The sequence below is a fragment of the Dendrobates tinctorius genome, unplaced genomic scaffold (genome assembly GCF_039654945.1).
Source record: "Dendrobates tinctorius isolate UK_male_01 unplaced genomic scaffold, ASM3965494v1 ptg000089l, whole genome shotgun sequence".
In the NCBI taxonomy this organism is placed as follows: domain Eukaryota; kingdom Metazoa; phylum Chordata; class Amphibia; order Anura; family Dendrobatidae; genus Dendrobates; species Dendrobates tinctorius.
Window position 1 is genome coordinate 15,225,732 of NW_027361757.1, and position 18,664 is coordinate 15,244,395.

Here is an 18,664-nt window from a genome sequence, read left to right on the forward strand (position 1 = left end):
CTTTTGGGACAAAACAGCTCCTGCACCAATCTCAGAAGCATCCACCTCTACCTGGAATGGAAGTGAGACATCAGGTTGCCGCAAAACCGGGGCGGAGGTGAATCTTCGCTTCAGCTCCTGAAAGGAAGAAACAGCCTCCGGAGACCAATTTAACACATCAGCACCCTTCTTAGTCAAATCAGTCAATGGCATGGCAATACTAGAAAATTTTGCTATAAATTTCCGATAAAAATTAGCAAAACCCAAAAACTTCTGGAGGGCCTTCAAAGAAGTGGGCTGAACCCAATCGTAAATGGCCTGTACCTTGGCCAGGTCCATTTCAATAGTTGATGGGGACAATATAAATCCCAAAAAAGAAATCCTCTGTACTCCAAAAAGGCATTTAGATCCTTTGACATACAGGGAATTCTCCCTCAAGATCCGGAACACAGTCCGAATATGTTCCACATGAGAATCCCAATCCTTGGAGAAGATCAAAATATCATCCTGATAGATAATCAAAAATTTATCGACAAAATCTCAGAAAAATATCGTTCATGAAGCACTGGAAGACAGAAGGGGCATTAGTGAGCCCAAAAGGCATCACCAGGTATTCAAAATGTCCCTCCGGAGTATTAAACGCCATCTTCCATTCATCCCCATGCTTAATGCGAATAAGATTATACGCCCCCCTGAGGTCAAGCTTGGTAAACCAGCAAGCACCTTTAACTCTGGAGAATAGATCAGAAATCAGGGGGTAACGGATACTGATATTTAACAGTAATTTTGTTGAGGGCACGATAATCAATACAAGGTCTTAATGATCCATCCTTTTTGGCTACAAAAAAAAAAACGGCACCTAAGGGTGAAGAGGATGGTCTAATATGACCCTTCTCCAACGCCTCCTTAATATAGGATCGCATAGCCTCGTGCTCGGGTACAGATAAATTGAAGAGCTGACCCTTGGGAAATTTACACCCCGGGCTCAGTTCAATTGCACAGTCATAACTCCTATGAGGAGGCAGAGACGCAGACTCATTCTCCTCATTCTCACTAAATACATCATAAAAGTCCGCCAAATAGTCAGGAACATCATGCGACTGAGGAGAGGTGGAAAACACCGGAGCCTCACTAAGGGCACACCGACAACCCCAACTCACCACAGACACAGATTTCCAATCCAAAACTGGATTATGAATTTGTAACCAGGGAAACCCCAGAACAATAGTATCATGCAGATTATGCAACACCAAAAATCTGCAATTTTCTTGATGGTCTGGGGCGACCCGCATTACCACCTGGGTCCAAAACTGAGGTTTATTTTTAGCCAAAGGAGTAGCATCAATCCCCCTCAAAGGGATAGGCGTCTGCAGAGGTGTCATCGGAAATCCACAACGTTTAGCAAAATCCAAGTCCATTAGGTTTAGGGCTGCTCCCGAATCCACAAAAGCCTTGGCGGAAAATGTGGACAGGGAGCAGATCAGAGTAATAGCCAGAAGAAACTTAGGTTGAACACCCCCAACAGAAAACGTGTGTGCAAAGCGTTTCTCTCGTTTAGGACAGACAGAAATAATATGCGAGGCATCTCCACAGAAAAAACACAACTTATTACGCCTTCTGAACTCCTGACGCTGCTCTCTGGAAAAAACTCTATCACATTGCATAGGTTCAGACATTTGTTCAACAGGTGGCAACACCTCTCGTGCACCTTTGCGTTCGCACAAACGCCGATCAACCTGAATGGCTAATGACATAGAATCGTCAAGACCAGAGGGAACAGGAAATCCCACCATAGTATCTTTTATGGTTTCTGACAACCCCTTCCGAAAGAGAGCAGCCAAGGCATTATCATTCCAGGTAGTAAGTACTGCCCACTTTCGGAATTTTTGACAGTACAATTCTGCAGAATCACGACCCTGGTTCAATGCCAGCAGGGTCTTTTCAGCCTGATCAATGGCATTAGGTTCGTCATAGAACAACCCCAAGGCCTGAAAAAATGCATTCACATTAGTCAGAATAGGATCATCTGGTTTCAAAGAAAACGCCCAATCCTGGGGATCACCACGCAGCAAAGAGATGACAATTTTAACCTGCTGCGCGGAGCTCCCTGACGAGTTAGGCTTCAAGGCAAAAAATAATTTACAATTATTTTTGAAATTCAAAAATTTAGACCGATCCCCAAAAAATACATCAGGTGTAGGAATCTTTGGTTCAGCAGCATGTGAATGAGCAAGGTAGGCGGAAATTCCCCGCACTTCCGCAGCGAGCTGCTCCACACGATCAGACAATTGCTTTATCTCCATTGAGAGGAAAAAAAATTCCCCCTACGGCCTCAGAGATATAGAGGAAAAAATATACACACTTTTTTTTTTTTTTTTTTTTTTTACAATTCTTTCCTGCTATTGAGTACCCTAGGATCTGCGGTATGGCGGGTGATTCTGTTATGATTGAGTCACCGTAGGAGGCAAAAACAGAAATACAAGCTAAGTCCAGAAAACCAGAGAAGTTGGCAACTATCAGATTGCAGACCCCTGAACCTATCAACACAACTAGCAGTAGCCGTGGGGGGTTCCTACGATGCCCTAGACCCCTCGATCACAGCCGGAGAATTAAATAGGCCTAAAGAAAGAAAGGGGAAATCTAAACTGCCCCAGAGCAGACCCCCAAAGCAATAGGCAGCCCCCAACATATAATGACGGTGAAGCAAGATGAAAACACTAACACAGACAGAAAGATAGACTGAGCAAAGCCGGGGCCCAAAGCTACCTAGATAGGAAAGGAAAGGAAGGCTGCTGTCTGCAATCTGCCAAAACCCTATCAAAGACATAAGCCAACAAGCTGATATGAAAAAGATCCTGAAGCAGCTAGGCTTCAAAAACTAAATCAGCACTCAGGTATTTTCAGAAGACAGAGCTAAAGGAATTCAGCACACCCCAGCAGGGAATGGGAGAAATCCAGAAAAACAAAGCAAAACAAAGTCAAAGCACAAATGCAAAAAGCCGAGCAGCAAACTTAGCTTTAGAGGAGCAGGAATTCAGACTGGTCTCCAAGGATCCCACAGAGAAATCACCCGCAGGGCAGAAGGGCGTCGGCAGCCTTATATCCAGTCAGTAACTCCACTCAGCCAGTCATCATCATCAGCCTCAGGTGTTTGATAATCAGGCTCACTACCTTTCTTTACCAGAAGAGGGAGTTCCTCGGGCCTCAGTAGTGAAGGGGAAAATGAACTCACAACACTCATCTAAGCCAAGTCCTCATGTCATTTACTTCCATATATACAGAGAGAGAGTTGGCACTGGTGGCACATCATTTTGTTGCCAGCCAGAGACGCTGATGTCTTGCAATAAATGAAATTACGGTTTACACTCATAACATGGAAATAGTGGTACAAAATGGTAAGAGTCCTGGTCAGGTGCAGTTAAGATTTAAGATTTATTGATAAGTCAGCATGACATTACAGTGAGGATGACCGACGCGTTTCGATCATTCCTGCACCTTGCCCACTGCCTTAAATAAAACAATAACAATAACGTAATCAGTACAATTAATATATGAAGGGAATAAAAACCCATGCATGTATAAATGAAAAAGGATAGTCACCATTAGGTGATAACCTACGTCACGAGGGACTTGATGAGGAGTCTTAGTTTCTTCTTTTATTCCCTCTATATATTATATACTTATGATGGGATTATTATTTGCACAATTTTTTGTATCCTTTTTCTTTTGTACATGTATTGTTTTTTTAATGGGAAAAATATAAGTAGTGACCAGCTCAACACAGTAGTTTGTAATTCTCTGGAGCTCAGATCGACGCCACTGCTCAGGCGGGAAGACAAGTAAACAAAGTAGAGATGGATCCGGCAACATGTCTAAAAATATCTGAAGTGCTACATGACTTATGACTAAGGGTGCTACATGCACCAGAAAGGCATCAGGGGTGTTTCCCCTTTGGACTGTAATGGATGTTTTATGGAATTTTTTATATAAATGAATAAAACTTCAGGAATTTTTAGCCCTGTAGCTGGATCCATCTCTACTTTGTGTCATTGTTTTTAAACACTGGTACCCCATGCTGACTTATCAATAAAGGTTAAGTCTTAAGGGGGTTTTACACATAGCGATATCGCTAGCGATATCGCTATAACGTCAACGATTTTGTGACGTTATAGCGATATCGCTAGCGATATCGCTATGTGTGATACTTACCTCCGACCGGCTCCCCCGCTGGTTATTGCTGATCCCGCGAGAATGTCCGGCTCCATTTCTCGTCGTCAGCTTCCTGCTGGGCTTCCTGCTGTGACGACGAGCGACGCGTGGAGGCGGGCGGGAGGACGTCAGGATCGCTGTGTGTGAAAGGCGAGTATCGTGCGCTTCGTCACTGCTGCATCGCTGGGAGGTCTGCCTGTGTGACAGCTCACTAGCGATCATTTAGCGATGCACCAGTGATCCTGACCGAGTCGGATCGCTGGTCGGATCGCTGGTGCATCGCTAAATGTAAAAGGGCCTTTAAAGGGAACCAGTCACCATTTTTTTCCGATATAACCTATGGCCACCAACTTTCAGCCCCATGTGACATCATTATATAAAGCTGCAGATATGACTTCGATTCGACATACAAGGCAAATAAAAGATCTTTTATTATACTCATGTATGAGGCCGTCCGGTGCAATGGGCGTCACTGGTCTTGGTTCGGTGCCTCCTCTCATATTAGGATGCCATCCTGCTACTGTGGTTCTTGTGGATGACGTGTCTTACATCATCCACATAGTGTGTCCCTCTTCGAGCTTCTGCGCAGACGCACTTCTCCCTGTCCTGCTGACGGCAGAGCCAAATACTGTAATACGTTTGCGCCGGTGCTTTATTGACCTTTCCTGGCACATGTGCAGTACAGTACTTTGCTCTGCCCTCAAATGCAGAAATCTCATGCCCACTGCATTTCTTTGTAACGCTGTGTAAACTGACCTATGGTGCTTTTTTCCAATCCGCAGCATGTCAATTTCTCTTGCGGGTACGCTGAGTATTTTGTGCGGAATTTCCCCATAGATTTGCATTAGGTGCAGGAATGCCGCAGTTAAAAAAACGCACGTGTGTTTTATGTGTGTATCTGCGGTGGAAAGGCATTAAAAATGCATGTAATCCACACCTAAGTATGTCAATAAAATTTTATCAAAGCCAAATGCTAGGAAGTTTCAAAAACAAAGGAGCTTTATTTAAAGCATTATAAACCAACAAGAGACAAAAATCACGGTGTCAAAAAGTGATAGAATTGTATGTAAAAAAAAAGCACAGAAAAACGTAATGAAAAATGCACGTAACGTAATTTAATAGGTGAAGAAATTTTGCAACATCAAAAACTCAACAGAATATCATTATGGGAGCGTAGCATTAAAGGGCTACATGGCTGGTTGGATTGGATTATTGGGTCTAAGGTAAATACCAGAATGAGAAATTACCGTACGATTGAGCTTTATTTGAATTATTTAGTTAAAAGTGCTTACCTCAAACAAAGCGCAGTGCAATAATATTGTGAAGGTATGGTGTCTGTATTTATTAGTTATTACTTTATATATAATTTTTTATAATTGTGAATGTGAAATATAATACCGTGTTCTACGTGTTCATGCGTGAAAATCTGGTTTTTAGAAATCTTTGATAATACAGCAGACATCTCTATTGCTTTGTATCAACACAAGCTTTCACTACCTGCTGCACTGTGGGAAATTCAAATGATTGCGATAAGAATGAAAGCACTTAACTTACATGAATTGTGGTTAATACTATTTTATCAGATAATCGTATATGCAGTAAACTTCCTTCCTTCACCCAGAATAGTGTCTTCACATGATGTCATTTTTTTGCAGAGTAACTTATTGGAAGCTTGGAAACTGTTAATGTTATTACACTGGACTGGTCCGTAAGTATCATATACATATTTGATGTTTTATTAATATAGTACATGTCAGTGGAAACTGCATATACAGCTCAATCAAAATTATTCAATTCCCATTGCAAATTAGGTTTATGAATGAAGCACTGCTGAAAAGAACACTGTTCAACTAGTGCTGTAGTGCCTACACTGAAACATAGCGGGTGCTTGTTGATGCTTGAGAGCTGCTTTTATTCCTCTGGCTCTTTAAACCTGTAGTGTGTGGAGGGCATGATACATTCTATAACATATCCAAAAATAATAGGAGTTACAGCAGGACAACCTCCTCCATGTTTCACAGCGGGTAATGTTCTTTTCTTTGCATGCTTCATTTGTGAGTCTGTGAACATAGAGCTGATGGGGCTTGCCAAAAAGCTCTAGCTTGGTTTAGAATGCCAATGAGATTCTTCCAGAAGCTTTTTAATGGTTTGCTTTTAACAGTGGTTTTCTCCTCTGTCATCATCCATGAAGTCCACTGTGGTCAAGACAGAGACAAATGGTCCGATCTAAAGCCCCCGTTACACACTGCGATATCGCTAGCAATATCACTGTAAAGTCACCGATTTTGTGACGTTGCAGCGATATTGCTAGCGATATCAGTGCATGTGATACTTACCTCCAACCGGCTCCCCCGCTGGTTATCGCTGATCGTGCGAGAAGCTCCTGGACCATTCCTCGTCGGCCACTTCCTGCTGCTCTTCCTGTGGCGCCGACGAGCGACTCGTGGAGCGGGGTGGGAGGACGCAGGATCGCCTCGTCTGACAGGCCGCGATCCCCGTCCCCAGCGATGTCGCTGGTGAGATCTGCCTGTGTGGCAGCTCACTAGCGACCACCTAGCGATGCACCAGCGATCCTGACCGCGTCATATCGCTGGTCGGGATCGCTGGTCCATCGCTAGGTGTAACGGTACCCTTACACTGATGTACTTTGACTTTACAGTCCTCCTCTAATCTCTTTGGAAACTGTTATGGGCTCTTTGGTTACCATTATTATTACATGTCTCTTCAATTTGTCATCAATTTTCCTCTTGCGGCCACATTCAAGCAAGTTTACTACTGTCCCATAGACCTTAAACATCTGCAACTGCAGCAACAGAAACATCAAAGTGTTTGGAGATGGTCTTATAGTCTTTATCTTTAACATGTTTGTCTATTATTGGCTTTCTAATCTTCTGAGACAGCTCTTTCTTTAGCTTACTTTGGTCCATGTTGAAAGTTGTATACACCATGATACCAAACAGCACAGTGACTACTTTTTACCCTTCAAATCAGCAGACTGACTGATTACAAGTTTGTAGGCCCCATCTGATGTCCCTATGGTCAAATTATTTTCAATCTTTTCTAAGGGTATCACCATTCTTCTCCAGCCCATTTTCATTAGTTTGTTTTTTAAATTTTGTCTGTTGAGCTACAACTACAATTAAAAATAAATGTTTGATTTTCATTAGTTGATATTCAGTAAATTTAAAACTACTCTTGTCAGTTTCAAGTTATTTCAGTGACCATTATGGATTTTTATTACTTTAACAGACGAAAACCAATAATTTTGTCCATGTGTGTCTAAGTGGGATACACAACCTCACTACACTTCTTTATGTGTTGACTTTCTTAGAAAGTAAGAAGTTCAAATAACTACATCTGTGGCTAAAAACAAGATCCAGTATCTCATCTCCAAAATGTGTTTGCAATTACTAATCACATGAAAGGAGATTGGCACAGTCTTGCACGATTTCTGCAAATATATTGTAACTTTTAATATGATATCATCCTCATAATTAATGTTCATGGAATTTAACTTTTTACAGAAAAAAACTGCATTCTTCTAATCTGCATACATTAATTCTTTAGCTAAATGTGATTTTTGGACAGTGTGAATTAAAAAACAGCTACTGTATTATGTATGCAAGCTTCTCGACAAATTAAACATTTATCATCATGAGTCACATACACAGTTCTTATATAACGGTCCCCTTCTATGCCTGCAGCTGGTGTGAAGTCTACAATATCGACTGCATCTAGTGCTTAAATTGCAACACAGGACTCAATTTAAAGGGGTGCACTGCAACATAACAACATTTTTATAAGTATAGATTTTTAAATTGTGTTCTTTTTGTTGGCTTGGGTACTCTTTTTTTATTTATTATTATAAAACCTACCCTTGCAAGTATTCAAACAGAAGGACTAAAGCAAGAACAGTGTTCATAATGCTTAACCCTTTTCTGACATTAGACATACTATCCCGTCCCGTCCATGAAACCCGTGATATTCTGACCATGGACAGGATAGTACGTCATCGCGATCAGCCGCATTCACGGGGGGAGCACGGCTGATCGCGGCCGGGTGGCAGCTGATTCTCACAGCTGACACACGGCACTAAGTGCCAGAAGCAGTTGCAGACCGCTCCCAACACTTTAACTCCCGGCACAATGTGATCAAACAAGATCGCAGTGTTCCGGTGGCATAGGGAAGGACTCCCTGCCTGCTTCCCTGAGACACTCGGAACAACGCAATGTGATCACATTGTTCTGAGATTCTCCTCCCTTCAGGCCCCTGGATACAAGATGGCCGTGGGGCCCTTCCGGGTCCTGCAGGGAGGTGGCTTGTCTCTGACAGGCAAGCCTCGGACACTGCCTGTCAGATCGCTGATTTGACACAGTACTGTGCAAAGTGTCAGATCAGCGATCTTACTTTATAGAGTGATGTCCCACCCTGGGACAATGTAAAAAACTAAAAAAAACTATACTGTGTAAAAATATTTTTTAAAAATTCCTAAATAAGTGAAAAAAAAATTTCACCAATAAATACATTTATGTAAATAAAAAAACAATAAAAGTACTCATATTTAGTATCGCCGCATCCGTAACGACCCGCCCTATAAAACTGTCCCACTAGTTAACCCCTTCAGTGAACACCGTAAAAAAATTAAATAAAAAACAAGGCAAAAAACAATGCTTTATCATCATGCTGCCGAACAAAAAGTGCGATAACACATGATCAAAAGGATGGTTATAAACGTGGTACCGCTGAAAACGTCATCTTGTCCCACAAAAAACGAGCTGCCATACAGCGTCATCAGTGAAAAAATAAAAATGTTACAGCTCTCAGAATAAAGCCATGCAAAAACAATTATTTTTTATATAAAATAATTTTTCTTGTATAAAAGCGCCAAAACATAAAAAAGTTATATAAATGAGGTATCACTGTAATCGTACTGACCCGAAGAATAAAACCGCTTTATCAATTTTACCACATGGGGAACGGTATAAACGCCCCCCCAAAGAAATTCATGAATTGCTGGTTTTTGTTCATTCTGCCTTTCAAAAATCGGAATAAAAAGCGATCAAAAAATCTTATCTGCCCGATAATGGTATCAATAAAAACGTTAGCTTGTCCCACAAAAAACAAGACCTAACATGACTCTGTGGGCCAAAATATGGAAAAATTATAGCTCTCAAAATGTGGTGATGCAAAAACTATTTTTTGCAATAAAAAAGTCTTTTAGCGTGTGACAGCTGCCAAACATAAAACCCCGCTATAAAGAGTAAATCAATCCCCCTTTATCACCCTGTTAGTTATGGAAAAATAATAAAATAAAAAAATGTATTTATTTCCGTTTTTCCGTTAGGGTCAGGGTTAAAATTAGGGTTGGAGCTAAAGTTAGGGTTTGGATTAGGGTTGGGATTAGGGTTAGGGGTGTGATAGGGTTAGGTTTATGGTTAGGGCTGGGATTAGGGTGAGGAATGTGTTGGGGTTAGGGTTGGAGTTAGAATTGGGGTTTTCCACTGTTTAGGCACATCAGGGGCTCTCCAAACGTGACATGGTGTCCAATCTCAATTCCAGCCAATTCTGCATTTAAAAAGTCAAACAGTGCTACTTCCCTTCCAAGCTCTGCTGTGTGTCCAAACATTGATTTATGTATCGGCGTACTCAGGACAAATTGGACAACAACTTTTGGTGTCCAATTTCTCCTGTAACCCTTCGGAAAATAAAATTTGGGGGCAAAAAGATGATTTTTGTAAAAATATATTATTTTTTATTTTTACGCTGTACGTTATAAACTTCTGTGAAGCATTTGGGGGTTCAAAGTGCTCAGAGTCACTACACATCTAGATAAATTCCTTAGTGGGTCTAGATTCTAAAATGGTGTCACTTGGGGGGTTTCCACTGTTTTGGCACATCAGGGGTTCTCCAAATGCAACATGGTGTCCGATCTGAATTCCAGCCAATTTTGCATTGAAAGTCAAATGCGCTTCTTCTCTTCTAAGCTTTGCCATGTGCCCAAACACTGGTTTACCTGCATATATGGGGTATCAGCATACTCAGGACAAATTGTACAACAACTTTTGGGGTCTCTCCCAATTTCTCCTTTTACCCTTGGTAAAGTAAATGGACCTGAAGTAATTTTTTTTGTGACAAAAAGTAACATGTTCATTTTTTTTTTAAAACATTCCAAAAATTCATGTGAAGCACCTGAAGCGTTAATAAACTTCTTGAATGTGGTTTTGAGCACCTTCAGGGGTGAAGTTTTTAGAATGGTGTCACTTTTGGGTATTTTCTATCATATAGACCCCTCAAAGTGACTTCAAATGTGACGTGATCCCCCCAAAAAATTGGTGTTGTAAAAATGAGAAATCGCTGTTTAACTTTTAACCCTTATAACTTCGTAACAAAACAAAATTTTCGTTCCAAAGTTGTGCTGATGTAAAGTAAACATGTGGGAAATGTTACTTATTAAGTGTTTTGTGGGACATATCTCTGTGATTTAAGGGCATGAAAATTCAAATTTGGAAAATTGCAAAATTTTCAAAATTTTCATCAAATTTCCATTTTTTTCACAAATAAACGCACGTCATATCAAAGAAATTTTACCATGAAGTACAATATGTCACGAGAAAATATTGTCAGAATCAACAGGATCCATGGAAGCGTTCCAGAGTTATTATCTCATAAAGGGACAGTGGTCAGAATTGTAAAAATTGTCCTGGTCATTAACATGCAAACCACCCTTGGGGGTAAAGGGGTTAAAGATAAATCCCTTTCACCATTATTTTAAAGCAGATCATCTCTGTATTAGAAAACCTTATACATAAAATATTGTAGTTGAGTAGTAATAAAACCATGTAATTTATTAATGGGGTTGTCCATTACTAGGACGACCCCTTCTTAAACTAAATGTTCAGCCCCGATAAAATAATAAAGCCTATACTCACCTCCCATGCCGGCTCCATTCCTTGAGGTCCTGAGTTGGGATGCAGTGGAATGACACATGATGTCTGGCGCCCAATCAGCACTGACGTTACTGTCTCTGCCTTTGGACAAACTGAACATGAAGAGGAAGCCAGGGATCAGCTGCAGTTCAGTTTGTACAAAGGCGGAGACAGTGACGCCAGCTCAGAATGGGCACCAGCGTCACGTTTCACAACAATAGCACGAGAGCCTCGTGGAGAGCGAGTACCGACACTGTGGGAACGGCGCCGGCACTAGAGGTGAGTATAGGCCATATTATTTTATCAGGACAAACATTTAGTTTTAAGAAGGGGTTGTCCTAGTAGTGGTTGTGCTGTATGCATTGTTTGAAGTCATTGCTACCATACTAGCACCTGTAGCAGCTACATCAGGATCCTCTTGTGCAAAAATTCTGTTCCTCTTTTTAGGGATGATTGTGGTGACTTTTAGCTGTCTAGTTTAATTGAGTTTGTTCTGCTATCTACAGAACTATGACATCACTCTCAATTCTTTGGTTGCCACTGAACTAAAAATAGTGGCTTCCTGACTTTCCAATGGCGTGCTATGATTTATAGATATCGCGTTCAGCTGCAGCACAGTGGCTGCGTGGTTCGTACTGTTGCCTTGAAGCACTGGGACAGTGGATTTCTGTCTGACTATGGTTTAAATCTAGTTTGCATGTTTCCCTCATTTTTGTGTGGGTTTTCTCCCACACTCCAAATACCTACTGACGGGCACATTTCCTAAGACAGGGAAAGTAGACTGAGAGCTCCACCAAGGAGCGTGAGTAATAAAAAAAATTCTGTATAGTGCTGCATAATATGTAAGCAACAGGAAATAAATATTCTTTCTTAAAGGGAATCTGGCAGGTCAGTTAATGTTATCACCCTGCAGACAAAGGATTAATCTACAGGATAATAGCATTATAAAGGTGTCTGGCCACCGTAGTGAAAATGTGGCACCTGGGAGAAAATTAGTTTTATTTCTCCAGTTAGCCACTGGCTTTCAGTCATGCAGGCGTCGTGACACTACTACAGTCATCACTTGCAGCATTGTGATCAGCAGGCTATAAGCATGCCTCGGCACTAACTGAAAGCCGCCTCTGCATGGTTACTGAACTCGCGCCAGTATGCCTGCTTGACTGAAAGCCGGTGGCTCCCGGAAGAAATAAAATTAATTTTTTCAGTACAGCAGCCAGTCGCCTTGAAAATGCTATTAACCCTACATCTGTAGGTTAATAGCATTATCCAACATGGCGAATTCCCTTTAATGTTATGGGTTTTGTGGTATTATGACTTTCTCAAAGTTTGGAAAGGTTTGGACAAATAATGATTTTCTATTATCTTATTCCCACTGTATGTCCTATAAAGTTGTAAAATTTTAATAACGGCAATGTATCTAATACCTTTTATTATGACTGTCTTGGTGTATATTGGAAATACATTACTAAATAGCATTAATACTAATTGACAAGTAACACTGAATGTCTTGTGACAGCGGTAAGTTAACAATTAGTCCTGGAAGTTAATGCATTAAAATAGGAAAAAGCTTGGGAGCGGAGAACCAGAACTTACAGATTTTTCCTATGAGTCATTGCAGCATTTAATGGCGTTTTCTAATAAACTACATTTTAATTAATAGACCTTGGAATAATAATAAGTTCTATAACTGATTGAGTTTAAAAAGTGTTCCTTTGCTTAGATAATCTTCTAAATGTGTGCTTGCTATGTTCTGTCATTTGCTTTGTCCGACCATGCAGAGCTGCTTCAGTTTAAGGTCGGCACATACCACAACTGGCGAGGGGAGGAAACATAAGTCACTCATGATAAGTGAGTACACAGATGAAACAGCAAGTGCTTGCAACTGCTACTTTCTGACATGGCACATTTCCCTGCCTATTTTATGACAAGTGCAAGTGGCTCATCTGCATCTCCAGCCCTGTAAGCTCAGCATAAATCATGTCAGAGACGTAGAAGCTCCAACAGTCACTGAGCTTATTTATGATGAGCTTACGGGGCTAGTAACATGTCAGAAACACTCACTCGTGGATGTGACTAGAAATCCTGGTCTTTTCTGATGGAGATGTGACACGCTTGATGACAGAAAGAAGAAAACAGAATGATGAGGTACTTATTGGTTAAGAAAAAAAACAAATACTCTCTTCTCAGGCCCTTTTTCCACTGTTATGTGTCGCATCTCCAAAACTAAACGGCCAAGTTCGGGCCCATAGTGAAGAGACTAGGAGATAACAACGGAAAGAGGAGAGCCAGCTGGCAAATGACAAGCAGCAAAATGGCCAAAGTGTTCAGCAGTGAGGTGAGTATTATTATTATTATTATTATTTCATGGCCCTGTCCCAATTTACATACATATCTTGGTTATGAACAAAGCTATCTAGTTTCTAGCCCGGAGACTGTACCACTTGTACAATTTTGCATATTGGGATCATTTGCCTATATACATAGTGCACATATATACATTTAATATAATGGAATTCTCTGAACAAAATGTGAACTTAAAGTGCACCTGTCACCTGTTTTGGCCACTATAAGATGCGGCCACTGCCTTTCAGGGCTTATCTACATCATTATATAATGCTGTAGATAAGCCCCCGGTCCGACCTGCAAGATAAGAAAAATAGCGAGGAAGCAAGCAGGAGGGCAGCGTCGCAAGAAGATGGGAGGTGCCGGACCGCATCAGACCGCCCCCCGGGTGAGTATAATAAAACTTATTTTTCTTATCTTTCAGGTCGGACCAGGGGCTTATCTACAGCATTATAGAATGCTGTAGACAAGCCCTGTAAGGCAGTGGCCACATCTTATAGTGGCCCAAACAAGTGACAGGTTCCCTTTAAAAAAATTAAAATAGTATAGAAATAATATCAGTTCAGGAACATGAAAAACGCTGTAAAAAAGAAAAAACACACTAGTAGCTATTTGCTATATGAAAATGGCAGGTTCTAATCAGGTTCTAATCAGTGTAATGTGCTTTTGATAGATGTCAACCTGGCAGAATGGCTTATTATGACACAGTAATGGTACTTGCAGCAGCAAGGATATCGTGCTTCGTGCCGGATCTGGATTACATTTCAGGGGTGAGCTGAAATTTTCTTTTTGTTTACATAACTGTAGCCATTCTACAGTAGTGACCAAAAATTGAAAAAATGTACCAAAATTATACCATTTATGGTATGTTTTGTCAGTAATAGTAAAGAAAAGGATAGAACCAGAAAAAAATTACAAAACTCATATTTTACACATTAGGTATCTGAACAGTTAAGATTCTTAGTTCTTCAAAACATAAAAAAATCTTATAGCTAATTGACACTAATGTGTACATACCATGGTTCGATGCTCTTGTAGTAACATCATAAATTGCCCAAATAAACATCCCACATTGTACAACAATTTGATAATATCGTGGCTTCTATGCAACTCCTAAAAAGATCCCCAAGAAAAACTATTATGCAGTGCCTAAATTATACCAGCTGAGGTGCTGAAATAACAGTGCCACAATGGAAAGGTGAGAATAAGTAATTTTATAATGTTCCTTAATTAACAAAAAAAAGTAACCATTGTGACCCTGTAGGACTGATAGAGTCTGATTCATTTTTGTTTGTGCCTATTTTATGTCATTTGCTGTGTTTTTCACTTGTTTTTCTTGTGCGCCTTATTCTTCTTTTAGTTTGTGCTTTTTTTTTTACTCTAGTTTATGTGTGCTTACCTGTTTTTTCATATTTAGCAGTGTTTATTGAGGTTCTGGGTTTTCAGATGATTTCAACTAATTCAACTAATTTTTAAAAAGTGGCAAAATTTTCCACTAAAATGCGGCCACTGCCTTATAGGGCTTGTCTACAGCATTCTATAATGCTGTAGATAAGCCCCTGGTCCGAGGTTCTGGGTTTTCAGATGATTTCAACTAATTGAACTAATTTTTAAAAAGTGGCAAAATTTGGCACAAATGTACTCCAGACTCCCCCCAGAGTGGTTTTATATACATGTGAAATTGTTTGCACAAATTCTGCATAATTTTAGTGGAACATGCAACTATTGCCTCAAAAAGCCACAAAAAAGATTACAGTACAAAATAAAATGCTTCTTTATTTTTGCGCAAAAATCATGAACAATGTGCGCCATTTTGAAAAATGTGATGCAAAGAAAGTCTATGACTACAACAAGACAAAAAATAAAATAAAATGATGAATTGGGCCAATAGTTTTTGGACAGGAGAAGAAAATCTCCTTCCATTACGTCCTATGGATCCAGTACATTAAAGCCTGATTTCTGTTTTTCTGGAGCCCTAGCAGCCCTTATGGCATGTATAGATATTGTATGCTATTTAGTACTAAGTTCTATTGGAGTTATTTTCCTTTTTGCTTATTTATAGTAACATTATTTTTTAATTAGTTTAGGTGTAGGCTAAAATGTGATGGATGATATCAAACAATGAATGAAATTCACATTTATAAACTATGTACGGTAACTAGTTTCTTGGAAGCTATGTGCTAGGTATACAGAATATCATACAATGGCCATAATCTTACAAGCTAAAAATGTTGTAGATCAGTCACACTTACCGCCCCCCTCTCAAAATCATTGTAGAAAGGCTTGTCCAGCAAAGTCTTTTCACTGCAGCCTTTTGATCCAACCAGTGTAAGATAGATATAGTCATCTGTGCCAGCAAACCACTGGCTGCCTGTAACCACTGTGACAGTATATGAAGGCATGTTGGCTCGAAGGAGATAACCGAATGTTCTGTGCAATCTCCGGAGGAGCTGTCAGGTTTGATCTAGAGACAGTTATACTTTGCACATAAACTACTTGTTGCTGTGCTTTCCCCTTTTAACTTCCTCTTTTGCTTCAGTGGCTATGATGTATTCACATAGGTATTCGAGATTGCATAATCCTGTTGTCATCAGGGATTGTATCATCCTGTTAAGCCCCCCATATACCACAGATAGTAATTGGCTGAATCAGGGTCCAGATGATTGCTTGACCAACAGTTATCTCTTGTGTTATCTATGAGAGAGAGCTGCTGCCAGACTGCTCTGGTGGCGGCTTATCTCCCGGAGGACAGAAGGATGGATTATTGGAAATTCCACAGCCCAGATCATTTTCTCCCTCATCATTATTTCTCAGGTGGAGTCAAGAGGCCACCATACACCTCAGAAAAATGGCTGATCCCGACAGTCTGACATTAGTCTACCGTATCTGGGAACTACGGAACACTTATGTCTTTGTTCACTCAACCCCTTTACCCCCAAGGGTGGTTTGCACGTTCATGACCGGGCCAATTTTTACAATTCTGACCACTGTCCCTTTATGAGGTTATAACTCTGGAACGCTTCAAACAGATCTAGGCGATTCTGAGATTGTTTTCTCGTGTCATATTGTACTTCACTTTAGTGGTAACATTTTTTCGCTATAACTTGTGTTTATTTATGAAAAACACAGTTATATAGCGAAAATTTTGAAAATTTTGCAATTTTCAGCTTTGAATTTTTATGCCGTTAAAACAGAGAAATATGTGACACAAAATAGTTACTAAATAACATTTCCCACATGTCTACTTTACATCAGCACAATTTGGGAAGCAAAATTTTTTTTTGTTAGGAAGTTATAAGGGTTAAAAGTTGACCAGCGATTTCTCATTTTTACAACAAAACTTACAAAACCATTTTTTTTTAGGGACCACCTCACATTTGAAGTCACTTTGAGGGGTCTATATGGCAGAAAATACCCAAAAGTGACACCATTCTAAAAACTGCACCCCTCAAGCTACTCAAAACTATATTCAAGAAGATTATTAACCCTTCAGGTGCTTCACAGGAGCAGAAGCAACGTGGAAGGAAAAAATGAACATTTAACTTTTTAGTCACAAAAATGATTTTTAGCAACAATTTTTTTATTTTCCCAAGGGTAGCAGGAGAAATTGGACCCCAAAAGTTGTTGTCCAATTTGTCCTGAGTACGCTGATACCCAATATGGGGGGGGAACCACTGTTTGGGTACATGGCAGGGCTTAGAAGGGAAGGAGCGCCGTTTGACTTTTTCAACCTAAAATTGGCTGGAATTGAGAACAGATGCCATGTCACGTTTGACGAGCGCCTGATGTACCTACACAGTGGAAACTCCAAACAAGTGACCCCATTTTGGAAACTAGACCCCCAAAGGAACTTATCTAGATGTGTGGTGAGCACTTTGAACCCCCAAGGGCTTCAAAGAAGTTTATAACGCCCGGGCGTGAAAATAAAAAATCATATTTTTTCCACAAACATGATCATTTAGTCCCCAATATTTTGTTTTCTCAAGGGTAACAAGAGAAATTGGACCACAAAAGTTGTTGTCCAATTTGTTCTGAGTACGCTGATACCCAATATGTGGGGGGGAACCACTGTTTAGGCACATGGCAGGGCTTAGAAGGGAAGGAGCGCCGTTTGACTTTTTCAACCTAAAATTGGCTGGAATTGAGATCGGAAGCCATGTCGCGTTTGACGAGCACCTCGTGTTCCTAAACAGTGGAAACCCCCCACAAGTGACCCCATTTTGGAAACTAGACCCCCTAAGGAACTTATCTAGATGTGTGGTGAGCACTTTGAGCCCCCAAGTGTTTTGCTAAAGTTTATAATGCCCAGGCGTGAAAAAAAAAAAAATGTCCACAAAAATGATTTCTTAGTCCCCAATTTTTAATTTTCCCAAGAGTAACAGGAGAAATTGGACCCCAAAAGTTGTTGTCCAATTTCTCCTGAGTACGCTGATACCCCACATGTGGGAGAAAACTACTGTTTGGGCACACGTCGGGGTTCAAAAGGGAAGTAATGACGTTTTGAAATGCAGACTTTGATGGAATGGTCTGCGGGCATCATGTTCCGTTTGCAGAGCCCCTGATGTGCCTAAACAGTAGAAACCCCCCATAAGTGACCCCATTTTGGAAACTAGACCCCCTAAGGAACTTATCTAGATGTGTGGTGAGCACTTTGAACCCCCAAGTTTTTCACCAAAGACTATAATGCCCGGGCGTGGAAATATAAAATCCTAATTTGTTCCCCCGTAAATGATCACTTAGTCCCCAATTTTTAATTTTCCCAAGAGTAACAGGAGAAATTGGACCCCAAAAGTCATTGTCCAATTTGTCCTGAGTACTCTGGTACCCCACATGTGGGAAAAAACTGTTTAGGCACACGTCGGGGCTCGAAAGGGAAGTAGTGATGTTTTGGAATGCAGACTTTGATGGTCTGCTGGCGTCATGTTCCGTTTGCAGAGCCCCTCATGTGAAAAAAACCCACATGTGACATCATTTTGGATACTAGACCCCCAAAGAACAAATCTAGATGTGCCCCCAACTAATCTAATGTAAATTAGTAGTGCATGAAGGTGTGGTACAATTTGAAGCAATCCTTCATACACAGGCCAGGTTTTTCGGGGCAGGTGTTGCATTGATAAATGGTGTCCCTGCGTATTCCTTTTTTGTAGCACACTCAACACCTTTTTTGCGGCTTACTTTTTTTTGGGTTGGCGGGACCACCCCCGGAA

General features: G+C 40.6%; 1 protein-coding gene across 1 annotated transcript in view; it reads right to left on the reverse strand.

Moving 5' to 3' along the window:
• ALOX5 (arachidonate 5-lipoxygenase) overlaps window positions 1-15,920 on the reverse strand; it is a 165,973-nt gene extending 150,053 nt beyond the window's left edge. Inside the window, exon 1 of the mRNA XM_073585854.1 lies at window positions 15,710-15,920. Within this exon, the coding sequence (XP_073441955.1) occupies window positions 15,710-15,859 (150 nt within the window). The 5' untranslated portion in view covers window positions 15,860-15,920. The remainder of the gene's footprint in view (window positions 1-15,709) is intronic.
• Window positions 15,921-18,664: the final 2,744 nt, after the last annotated feature.